This window comes from Nipponia nippon, unplaced genomic scaffold, assembly GCF_047370975.1.
Source record: "Nipponia nippon isolate SJK-2023a ecotype South Korea unplaced genomic scaffold, ASM4737097v1 scaffold_5, whole genome shotgun sequence".
In the NCBI taxonomy this organism is placed as follows: domain Eukaryota; kingdom Metazoa; phylum Chordata; class Aves; order Pelecaniformes; family Threskiornithidae; genus Nipponia; species Nipponia nippon.
In genome coordinates this window covers 74,208,532-74,221,510 of record NW_028262369.1, presented here as the reverse complement: position 1 = coordinate 74,221,510, position 12,979 = coordinate 74,208,532, and the positions used below count along the sequence as shown (strand labels likewise).

The 12,979-nt window shown below is 38.2% G+C and overlaps 1 protein-coding gene across 11 annotated transcripts in view; it reads right to left on the bottom strand.

Annotated features, from left to right (window-relative positions):
- ZNF385B (zinc finger protein 385B) overlaps positions 1 to 12,979 on the bottom strand; it is a 178,399-nt gene that overhangs the window by 80,870 nt on the left and 84,550 nt on the right. Inside the window, exon 1 of one of the 11 annotated variants that reach the window (XM_087731828.1) lies at positions 12,506 to 12,636. The exons of 9 other annotated variants lie outside the window; for them this stretch is intronic. In XM_087731828.1, coding sequence (XP_087587954.1) covers positions 12,506 to 12,524 — 19 coding nt within the window. In that variant the 5' untranslated portion in view covers positions 12,525 to 12,636. Of the gene's footprint in view, positions 1 to 9,285; positions 9,336 to 12,505; positions 12,637 to 12,979 lie in introns of those variants that run through there. One more of the 11 variants, XM_087731830.1, reaches the window with a different exon arrangement.

The window sequence follows — 12,979 nt, the reverse complement described above, 5'->3', positions numbered from 1 at the left end:
CCTGTTCCCAGGGGTTGCTGCCTGATCCTTCCCCAGCAGTAGGAGCAGCTTTAGCCCCTCAATTTCCTGCCCCGTGAGCAGACCCTGACGTGCCTGTTCCCATGAGATGCGGGATAATACGATCAGGAGGAAATATTCTAGCAAGACAGCAAGTGGTAGGGGATAATGCACAAGAGGAGGAGGAAGACTGAGATAAAGATGATTCTTCCTACTCCTCACCAGACCTCCCGGCTGAAAGACTCCTGCGTGCCCTTTCTTAGTCACTGAATTGTCTCTGCCCTCCCTGCCTTTGCTCCCCACAGCCCTAACATCCCACTTGTAGCTCCTTTTACCTCTACAGAAGCCTCTTGCGAACCCACAGCTTTCAACAACCCAGCCTCTGTGCCAAAATACATTTTGTTGGCACTTCAGATAGAACACTTCACACTGAGGATTATGATCTTTTACTCACGTTGGACAAAATCTGTTTTTGCTAAGAAGCCTTGAATTGACTTTGGAGCTCACAGAAGCAAAAATATTAAATGTTAATATATGAAAGAACAGACAGGCTGTGACAGCGGAGGTCGGTTCCTCTAGCTTGGAAGGTTCCAGCTGAGTGAGAACATTCTATTGGTAAGCTGAAATTAAACACACGGATTGATCCTAGTTTTACAAATTCTCTGATCTATAGCAAAGGTGCTTAAAGTGGAAATAAAATTCTGAACAAACACTACTTTTTTGTTCTTTTGAGCAAATACTTTTCTATTACTTGAGGTAGAAGAGGAGAGACAATGATGAAAGAATTTTTATTACAGTTATTTAATTCAGCATCTCAGACAGCACTCATCTGCAATCCTAAGTTCTAAGGGACATGATGCAAATGATCACAACAACAAAGAGGAGTGAAAACATAAGAGCAACTTCATCGAAAAGAGGGCAAGACAATATTTTAAATAAGCTCCTTGCCCTCTCTCAGGAGTTTCATTATTCCAACCTCAGTTCTGCCTCAGCAGGTCCTGCTCTGGACTTGTCCAATCACAGGCAGATTGCACAGCTTAAGCAAGTCACCTGGGCAGATGCCCAGCAAGACAGGAACTCATTCCAAAAAGAAGAGTGCTCTCCTCTTACAGCATCTTATTCAGAGGCATCAACAGCCCATGACAGGGATGCCCGACAACAGCATGTAGCCCCCTCTTTGGAATAGCATCCATCAGGGCCAGCGGAGGACCGGGACTCGGGTGTCTCCCCACCAACACTGCAGCAGCTGCCCGTTTCTGACAAGTCTGAGCCAACACACTGGTCTCTGGCTATGGACAGAAAAATGCAGCCTGGCACATCAATTCTGACAGGTTGCCAAGCCCAATTCCACATCTCTCTAAAAGTGGGGAATGAAGGGAGAAGATAAATCTGCTAACAAAATGATGAAGTTTCTGATCCATGTGCCCCCACAGTCAAGCCTGAATGGAAGGGAAATAAGTCCACGCACCATGACACTAGGTAGAACTCAAAGGGAAAAGGAAAATAGCTGAGTGACAGCCTCAACTCAGCCCCATTGGCATTTTTATCAAATATGTTTGGAATTGCTCCCACCTTGGGAGAGAAAAATCTTCTCTGAAACACAATTTAAAGAAGCGGGTGACGCGGCAGGAAATAAAAGGATTCAATTTAAAAGGTTATATGGAAAGACCATTTTATAGGGGAAGACTTTTAGAAAAGATTGTTCAATGAAAAAGATTCCAGATGGAACTCAAAAAGCAATAAAGCAAGAAACTGATAACTTCAAGGTCAAGTTGTATTTGAAGATTACCATATATTCAGAAATTACGAGGAATATGAAAGGGTGTGCATTTAAAGCTTAATAGCTATTCACACAAATTCCTTCTGAGAGACACTGTACTAGAATCCATGTGAAGTCTAGCTCAATTCATTTAAGGACACCTAAGAAAAACCCAGACATATAACTTCCTCAGACAAAGTATGAGTCTTTCTTTCACATGACGACTAGATTAAAAAAAAAAAGAAAATTAATGCCCTGAGATAAATTATAGACAGTTGACCTGCAGTGGTAGAGGATTCCCTAGGATTTCAGCTCCTGTATTTCTATGTTAAATATCTTAGATAAAGAAGGACAATATCTGGATTAACTGGGGGGTGAAGGAGTAGTGTACTCAGACTACTCAAGTGCAAAGGAAGAAATGCATTTAAGATGAAGAGTAAATAGGGGTCAAACATATAAAGTTTTAGAAGAGATCCAATCAAATCATGAAAATGAAGAATGATGCAGAAACTGCCAAACACACCCATAGATCACCTAGCAACTTCTAGCAATAAACACAAAAAGCACAGACTTAACTGTTATCTTGCTATATCAGCTTAGCACCTCCTCGCTGCACCTTAGTCAGTGAGATGAGGGATTCCTTGGTGTGAAGGCGCAGACGCAGGAAGCCTTTCCCTGGAGAAGTTTGGCAGAGAGAAGCTGCACTGCTGCTCAGAGCGAGGCTCTGCCCAGAGCATGGCAAAGCTGTTACAGCCACCATGCAATGTCCTTGCAATAGCTCAAATTAAGAAACCTTGCTGCCCTTGCAGTAAGTCCATCTTTCATCCTTTTGTTTCTTGTTGTGTGAACAACCATTCCAGATGCAATTTAGTAGGAGTTCGCGTATCTTCTCAGAGGTCAGTATCAGGTACTTCATTATTTATGTTCATGTTTCCTTAGGGAATTAATCCTTAGGGTATCAGGGTTTTAAAATTCTGATTAAAGGTCTTAATATTCCCCTTGGATTTGTATTCATAATTGACAGTATTATATAATTTTTAAGTACTTAATAACTCACAATTGGATATAAAATACTGACTTTGTAGAAACTTTTTGATGTTTCTTAATATTTCCTACGCTTTCCTTGCTCTAAGGGTCTAGGATTTCAATCTGTGATGTTTTTATTTACAAGAAGCAATTCCTCTCTTTCAAGTAGAAGTCTTTCCTTTGTTTCATTTTAAAAAGCAAAGATGGTGCTGAGATCCTCATTTTTGTTATATTTGCATAACTACATCTCAAAGTACTTCTCAAACAGCTGTAAAAGAAGGATTTCCCAAATCTTACACCTAGCCCTCCAACTACGAGCAAAATAAATCCCTAGGTTTACAGACTCAGCATGTTAAATGTATCTGGATGAATCTTTCCTATTTAGACCAAGTATTAGAAAGTTTTGTTGTTTGTTCTGTGGTTAGTTTTTCTGTAATCAGCTCACCCTCCCAGTCCACAAAAGCTGCTCATTTCTTTTAACTCAAAGAGCTACTCAGATCCCAGTATGTATCTTTGAAACATTAAGACTACTACTAGCTTCTTAAGTATCATTACAGTATAGTAAGTCTTTACTTTTAATTTAATTGGATTCCTGAAGACAAAGGGTTATTTAGTTGTGTTTGTTTGCTTGTTTTACTATTATTAAGCTGTAATAGGATCCCATCCCTTTCATTACCTGATACTATTTCTCAGTGGCCAAACTTGAGAAGGGACTCAAAAAATAAAATGATACTGTTCTTAATGTCCCAAGAGCAGACAACTAAAACAGTAAACTGGTACCATTTACAGCCTCTAGAAGTAAGCATTTTGCTTAAAGACTTTTCATGTAATCTAACAAATGTTTCAAAGCACCACATATGCACAGAGTATGCCACTAAAAGTAACTCCAAGGTTACTGCACACAAAGGAACAGCAATAACCAAATGGTAGAATCCCAGATGTCACCTTTATGAACCCAGTGACCAGGACAGGAACCACAGACTAACTCCACTGCAGGGAAAGCACTCTTCAAAAGGTATCTATAAGTTGACTAGATACAGACAATTTTGAAATAAATATTTTAAAGAGGTTATTAAGACCTTTAAATGCAACCATAGAACACCAGTCCTACTGCTATTATTAGGACTAATTTAAAAGGAAATTAGTATCTGTACCCCTTACTGCACGACAAATGTTTGAGGTTTAAATACTGTAACCAAAGAATGTCCCTTAGTTTGATACAGTGGAGCATAATTAGGAATGATGAGATGGAAGAAATGAATGGTATTCCTAAGGCTTAATATTGGGAAAACCAATATCCAAAACAACCTATCCAGTAAAGCAAAAGGAGAGCGTCCCATGGGAAAGGCAGGAAAGCCAAATAAGTTAGGACTTCTAAAGAAAGATCAGAAAGTAACGAAATTGGTGAGTGCAGCCTATTTTCACGTTTCAGTATCAGTTTCGCTTGTGTTTCAATTGTATTTTTAATACTAAAACTTATAAAATGTATTTTAAATGTGATTATTACCATAATTTTAAAATTTAAAGAGCACAGAGCCACAGAGTAATCGTGTAGTCTCTAACATTGCTGATCTTAAAGTATATCCTTTACTATTGAGTATGCTCAGTGAAAAGCTGATTGATTTTGTTCTATAGCTGGAGTTCTACTTAAGCAGAAACCACACATCACTCCCCATGGACTCCTTTGCACTCAAGATGCAGAACCGAAATGAAAATGCTCCCCCTTCTAAGGTTTTACTTATCTTTCATTTAAATTGGACAAAGACCAGATTTTGTGGATTGCTGAGCCTATTTCTACTCTCACATATGCTCTTGTCCATTACATTAATTCCACTAGCCTCAGAGGATTCACATGGGTAAAAAATAAAGACTGAGCAAGCCAGCCACAAGACACTTTCGGCTGAAGATTACGCCCCATGACAGACTGACCCGCAGTGCATTAGGCAACTGATAGGCAGTGGAGATGCTGACCAGCCTTTTGTTTTAAAGCGTGTCAGAAATACAATATACCACTTCAGAGGCCAACTCCTCATTCCACTGCAGTGAGCAGCACAACTTCCAACAAAATGAGAATTGCAAGCTAACAATTTAAGGGTAAAGAACAACATTCACAGGGAATCTTGTAAAACCTGGTCGCTCAGCTTTATAGCTCAGCATATACCATAAAATCTAAGAACACTGGGGAAGAGAGATGGACACCCTACTCCTTTTACCTCAAAGTATTCCCTATATCTTTGCTGGCTGAACAGCTACACTTTCAGTGCCATCGAAATCACATAAGTATAGAAATTACTTTTTCAGTGAAATCATAGGATTGAATCTATCCTTATTCCTCAAAAGCTTTGAACACTTTGCATTACTCTCTTTTCATGTCTACAGTGCCCTTCGTTTCCTATAGTTCTAAGCAAGCCTGGAGCAAAGTCTCTCTTCCCACTATTAGTGATATCCCTACTCTGATCTTGAGTGTATCCTCCAGTTCCATCCCCCCCCCCCCCCCGCCTCCAGAAACCCCACTGCTTCTGTAATTCTCAACCACAATGCTCTCCTTACCTGTTCTTATGTCTCTTCCTCCCTTCAGTTTCAGACAGCACGTTAAAAATAAAAAAGTTGCAAATACTTTGCTCATACAATTTTCCTTCTCAGCCCCAGCTATTGACTCACTCTTACCCGTAACTTGAGGTTTGAAAATGTACATCTCCAATATGGTCTCTCTTCTCAGGCACCCAAACTAATAAATCCTCTATTTATAGAGAAGCACCTTACCAAGTTATCTGTAGTTTTAGAGATTTGGGACTACCTGAGAGAAAACAGACTGGCTTTTGGATTAAACTAAATGAAGCTTCTTGGTTTTGCAAGAACATAGGAAGGGAGAGAGCAGGGATTTAGGAAGAGCTTTAGGTATGGACATTACCTTTCAGGACATAATTCATGATTTCCTGTGATGTTTTTTGTACTTACCAAAAATCTGAATAGCTATGCAAGACGTGTAGGGATGTCCAAATTAAGCTCTTTGAACTATTGCTATTTCTTTAGGATTTGGAGTCTTCTTTTTATAAGTGAATAAGTTTTAAAAGTTCATAAGTGAATGTCCTATAGTTAGATTCATATTCAGCCCTCAAAAGGGACAAAAAAAATCTGCTTTCTAGTCAGTCATGATTTTTCTATGATTTACTCATACATGCAGTACTTTGTGTCAGAGAGAACCTCACCCACCCACAAGGCAGGGCTGCTTTCTTCTTCTGCTGTACTACTACCTGTCATTTCAGGAAGTTGGCAGTAGCTTTTCAAAGAACTTTTCAGAACTATTTTTAGACCTATTATTGACATTTCTACCTAAGTTTCAGCTGTGCTACCATGACGTGCTGACAGACATTAATATATGGTATCTCAAGTCACTGAAGAGCAGTTGTTAATATAACAAACTGATTAATTTTTACACAGGAGACAAAACACATGAATCAACCTAAGAATAGCCCTGGAAGCTATTGCCAAATACACTCTCTAATCTACATAATCCTCTTAAATTCAATCTTAAAAAAGAGAAAATAAAATTTGGTTTTAGTAGCATGGAACCTCCAAAATATATTCAAACTCTTTAAAGGTGGAATTTGGGGAAAAACAATGCTTTAGATGATTTAGCTACTTTTCCAGGACTAAGAATTAGCCACCTTTTCAGAATTCTTCTAATTTGGTATCTACCCTTAAAGACTTGAGCTACCAAAAAAAAAAAAAAAAAAAAAATCAAGGAATGTAGAACAATACTATATCTTTTCACATCTTTATTTTAAAGTAATCATTGGATGTTGCTTTTTAAATATATTGCACTTTCTAAAGGCAAAGCTGGCCTATGGCTGACTCATCAGCCTCTTGCCATAACTATTTCATTCTGTCCTCTAAGTCTGGTTTCTTGAAGGCCTCCTGATACATGTCGGCAAGAACTACTTTCCTAAGAACACTATAGAACTGTATACCTAAGTAATCTCAAGCAACATAAAAGTAATTCAAGTCTCCAGAGTCTGCAATAGTTATAATTCTATTTTAACAATTGTATATTATATACAAGGATATATTATATTTTGATTTATTTACAACAATGAACAAAACAAAGTATTCTAAATTGAACACAACTATAGAGGTATATAACAAGTTTAGGGATTTTTGGGGGCAGTGTTTTGTTTTGGGGTTTTACTTTTATTCTTAGCCTTTACTCAATCGATCAAAACAGGCTATTCTATAGGCTTAGCAGAGACACCATCCAAGTTGTTAAGCAATATGGTGGTTTTTGTGTAATATGGTAGAAGATATGACTGCATGCTTTCCTGAGCAAGAACAAGAAATATAAGTAACAAGGAGCAAGATATGGTGAGATGAACTTGAGCATTCTTCTGCATCGAGGAAATGTCTTGACATTTAACAATGCCTGCATTGTTGTAGAATGACAAAGAGGAAAAGCTCAAAAAGAAATTTTCTTTCCTCCATTCTGAAAGCTCTCTCTTTCTTCAGATTCCCCATAAAATCTAGAAAGAACAATCTGATTCTTTAGTCATCAACTTCAGTTTAGTACAAAGTACAGCATCACCAAGGACATACATTTTAGTTACTGTCTAAATATCTGCTAAAACCAGGAAAAATTAAAAATTACTTCAGAATATAATGTAGCTACATGTCAAACTCTCTTTATTATCGCACCACACAAGCACACCCGTACAAGCAGGATGCTAAATAAGAAAGCAATACCAAACGGAGATCTGCATAGACATGAAGATCCGAGTCAGCCAACAGGTGGGTTTTGAAAACAACATACAGGAAGGACCTTGTAAATGCTGGTGAGATGCCTTGTCACCTGTGGATAACTGGATTTATCACTGTTGTATCAATCATTACCTCCTCAAATAAAGGAATCTGCTTTGTCAGGGAACACTGGAGACTGATTTGGATCTATGCCTGCAGAGTGTATATACAAGTTCTTTGGGGAGCACTGCCCTTTAAAACATGCAAGTCTGAGATTAATTTCTCTTTGGTAATAACTGTTAATAAAATTACCTAATAAAACAGAGATTGCAGTCACAAAGACAACAAAATTAAATTTGGCTTCATATTATAAGCTGAACTTCACTGTCTGGCTTATATTACTACAATAGGCAACACATTTAGAATAACTCGGAGGTTTGCACGATACTTTTTATTGTAAGACGATGTTTTTTCAGTAGCTTATAATTTGTCTGTCTATTAGCTGAAGTTTTCCTTGCCTAGTTTAAAATGTTTATTATTGTTTTAAATTTCAAGTCACTTCTGAGAGCAGCTATTATAAATAACCGGAGGGCATATACACTTGAACAAAGAAAACCTGGTAGACGTCACCCAATTAGGATTACCTGATGCTATCCATTGTGAAGCATTCTTAAAATTTTTGGGGAACTTTTCACATTTCTGTTGACTGTTGATATTTGGAAGAATCTCCTAAGCCTGTCCACCTAATATTTGATTTACTGATGTACCTTCTGAAGTGTTAAAAATCATCAGTTCCTACCCTCACCTTGCCCCAGACAGATTTCAACAACCTATCGCAAACTCTGACCAACCTCAGAAAGGATGATGCTACTTCATGGCTCATGCCATGCCCACAACCTTCACACACTTATCCCTTACAACCATTAGAGCAGTGAAAAAGACCACCAGGGTAAGGGAGAAAAACATCCACTCTCAGAATGGAAATTTAGCACAGTGTCTCAATACTCCAGCTACATCCTCTCCTTCCAATGGACAGGTCTCATCCAAGGGTACGAGGACAGGCAGGCCTTTCTCTCAACCATTCTTTGCAGGTAGCACATGCCATTAGCAATTGTTCCTACCTACAGAACTTAGGGAACAACAACATTTTTCAGAGTCCTCGCAAGAAGGATGTTGGAAACAAGAGGAACCAAAACAGATTTAGCTTCCTCTTACAAGTTCCTGGATTCAGCAACTTTTTGCTTGAATTGAAAATTACCAACTTTTACTGTCAGAGAATATTATTAGCTCTGTAGATCAGACAATAACAAGAAATAACAAGTATACTGTCCCTTGTCCCTTTCTGGTTGCACTGAGGTGAGTTGTGTTCTTGCTTCCCTTTACCTATCTACCCCCAGTGAGGCAGAATTTCTCCGTAAAGGCACACAGGACAAAAAAATAAACATCACAGCAAAGAATTACAGGAAGGTATAAGTAAATCATACATAAAGAAACTCCTTATCTATGCCAAAGCAAGCTGTATCAGGATCAGATTTTTCCTTGACTAATCTTCTTTAGAGTCTCACGAAAACGCGAATGAAAGACCTGATCAAAATCCCAGAAATTAAAGCAGGAGAAAACTGTTCCAAATACAACATACTTCTAAACAATCCCTTGTTTTAATGGCACAACTCTGAATCTTGGCCAACAAGGTTCTGCAGAATTCAAGCCAAACCCATCCCCAACCGTACATGTCTAACGAAAAAGAAAGTTGTTGTTCAGATAGATCCTACCTTCTTTTACCAGTTAAACCAAGTTTTGTAGCAGAGAGTACTGCTTGTCTCTGTGTCCATTACCCTATTGATTGTTGTGTAAATATTAGGCTTCCTGCTTGTGGAGAAACTACTGCAAAGTTTCTTTCAGTTCTGTTTGCACATTTCAAACTTGTGTGTGGTTTAGAACAAGGAAGTTTATGTAATGTTCCTGAGAAAGTGCAGTACATCATGGCTCATTTTAATTCAGGTATGAATACATGACACAGATGAATTCACAAAACACCCCTTTCATCTGAAATTTAAGTAGTAACCCTTTTTCCCCTGAAGGTTTAAGCAGCTTTAAGTGATGAAATTATTATATTTTCCTGTTTCTTTAAAGCAGCACTGGATAGAAACAGCTTAGGATGAATCTTTCCTGAATTTATTCAAATAGGAATACACCATCAACTATAAGGATATTTAAATAAGTTATTCCAAAAGATCTCAACGTTCTCTACAGCTATAGAACATAATAATTTTAAACTTTGCTCAAAGCATTTTAGTATTACAGCACATAAAAGCATCTTTTCCTCAAAGGCCAAATTTTCAAGTACTGAACAAACCCAAATATCTGTTTGCAAAACCAAGAAATCTGTACATGCACCTGGGATATTCACCTATCTAAACACAAACCTATGGCGCAAATTTTATTTGTGCACTGCCCATTACCAGTGCCCATCACTGAAATTCTCGCTTACTTATAAAGCCGGTTTCATCTTTCCTACAAAGCAAGCTTTTTAAATTACTCTTATTAGGAAATATCATTGGGAAAGTGACAGCAGAGTACTTCTGTACTTCTGAATTACCCTTCTTTACCCAGACACCTCCCACAAGTTGAGAGTCCTGTTCAAACACCCCCTTTCCAAGACCCTTTCTGACTCCCAATGCTGCCTGTTGCCTCTATGACTCAGAGCCCTGTGCCTGCTTCCCCAAAAGCAGGGTCAGCCGTAGTCACTACCACCAGCAAGGGTTAGACGTTTTTCCTCATCTGGCAGCATTTGTGTTGCTCAGCTTTTGCCAAAATTCATGTCATCTTTGGTGCACAAGCTTCCAGGTTTTATTAGGTTCCCCCTCTCAACAGAGTATCTCTCTCAGCTTAAGAGCTGCATGTTCTGCATAAAGCAGTTTCAATGAGTTAAAACTGGGTTTTTTTTAGTTAGTTGGTTGGTTGGGTTTGTTTGGTTCTTTATTTTACACTTTCTGGATAGACAGAATTTTCTCTACTGTTTTCATCACATTGTACCTGTCCCCAAAGGCTTGACACCAATTTTTGGACTCACTTCTCTCCCTCAGCTTTCAAGCCATTTTGCCAGGACAGTGTCAGCTTGGGCTTGTCATCCACTGGCCAAGAGCAGCAGACAGCCGATGCCTGGCCAGCATGGACTGCCCATTGCCGGTCTCTTCTCTCCCAGGAGTCAGGAACAGCCCAAGATTTTTGGGCTGCCTGCACTGCCCAGTAGCTGTTTGCTGTGGACAACGCATGGCAGCCTGGCCCATTCTGTGGGCTGTCAGATGAATCACACTGGAAAACCAAAGATAAATGTGAATCTAGACATTACCATGATAATGGTAGCAGAGGGAAATTATGACTAGTGATGTTTAATTAAGCATCCTGAAGGCGGCATGGAAGGTGTGGACTGCTGCAAGTTCAGAGAGAATTAATACATTCCTAAATACAGAATGCTGAAATCACATAAGTGAGCAATAGGAACAACCAAAGCGCCAGATTTCTCTCAGACTTCTCTGTTAAAACCTTCTGCAACACGTATTTCTTTGCAACACAGCAAATTATCATCACGACTATGTCTGAATACACAAAATGACACAGAGAAACAAAGGTCTAGAAAAAGCAGAGAGCATTATCCCTACCACAAAGAATTCAGCACCCAAGCTGTAAAACTATGATCAAACAAAACATAAGCACCGTGTCACAGACACATACATGGAGAAAAAGAGAACAAGGGATAAACGCTTATGAAATAGCTATATTTGCAGTCCTGAAGCTCCTACAAACATGCAACTTAATTTGCTGAAATCTGAACAATTTAACTAGACTAAAACACTGCACTAATCCTAAATTCTAAATCCTAAATTCTAATACAAAAACATCTCCCCAGGCCATTTTCATGCCTTTAGAAAGTTAAAACAAGGTGACAGTAACCAAAATTTATGGTCAATGGATACGTATCGTTTTTAGTAAAAAAAGAGAGATAACTTTTAAAAGCAATGGAATCCTATGAAATGGAATTTGCCACAGCCCAAGGACGATCATACTTACACAGAGCAGAGGGTATTTTATAACATTCAATTCACAGCAAATGAGCATTCTATTAGTATTTATTTCAACATCTGAAAAAGCTACCAATGACATTCCTCCAGACAAGGTTGCCTTGTATGAAGGAAAAAAAAAAAAAAAAGTTTTCTACAAGCTAATCATCTAACTATAAACAGGACTTTGAGGATAGAAGGAGAGCATTTATGTTTTCAACCTAACAAGGCATCCTAAGAAGAACTTTCTGAATGCATCATGCACATTTTTAACATTGCAGCTAAGCAGTATAGTGTAATCTGCAACATAGTAACATTTCACAGGCTCAATAATTTGAAGTTGTTCTTTAAAACACACATTTCAAATGCTATTAGTATTTATAGTTATTGAAACTATTATATAACATAATATCAGTCAACAGGATTTAGCAGCATAATGCTAAAAGGAAATTAAGACATATACTAATCAAGCATTAAATTTTCACAGTGAACCATCAGTATCCTCACAAATAAAAAACGAATTTATTTTAATATTTAAGAAATACATTCTTCCAATGGGCTTACTAACAAGAATTTTCATTTATAGCCTTTCTTCAGAAAATGTCACAATTACCATCTGAACAGGAAAAAAAAAAGATAAAGTTCAAATGCTGATTTTGGCATTTGTATTTTCCTGACGCAGTTTACCTAAAGACAAAAAGTATCTAAAAAATAGATCACAGGCACCCACAGTGCTAGTATTTCCTAATTCAACTACTCAGCTCCTAAACTACGGCAAACGAGTACAGCTTTCACTAATGGATTGCTATTAAAAATAAATCAGCAAAACAGTGCATGTATTTCTCCTTCCATACAGCTGGAGCAAGCATACAGTGTTCTATTATGCAGCTAGTTGAAAGACAGATTTCAACCTCCACATGGAATTACTTACCCAGAAGCATGTTTCTCATCTACAGTCAGTTCAGCAGAATAGAAAGTTCTGCACAATAGATCTAGCAAAGAGAACGTTCCCACAAGCTCCTTTTTGACTTGGTGCAAGTTTTGAGTAGGGTTTGAACTCGAGCTGCTGAGAAATATGCCTTGCCCCATAAAGCTGCTGGGACACTTTACTTCACTCTCATTGGTGAATGATACCTCTTCAGACTATGTAGAAGTGATGCAGAGACACGCGGTAGCTGGTGCCACCTTAATCTGAAGTAACAAAACCATAAAAAAAAAGTCGTCACTCCACTGAAGTTTTAGTTATATATCTGTCCTACAATTGGTTTTAAACTAGTTGCCTATCTTTGACCAAGGGAAAAACTCCCTACAGATCTACAGTGTATCAAGGAAAATCTAACTGGCAGGCTAAATTAAAGTTTTGCAAAAGCAAATGCCCCATCTTTCCCTAGTGCTTGATTACATC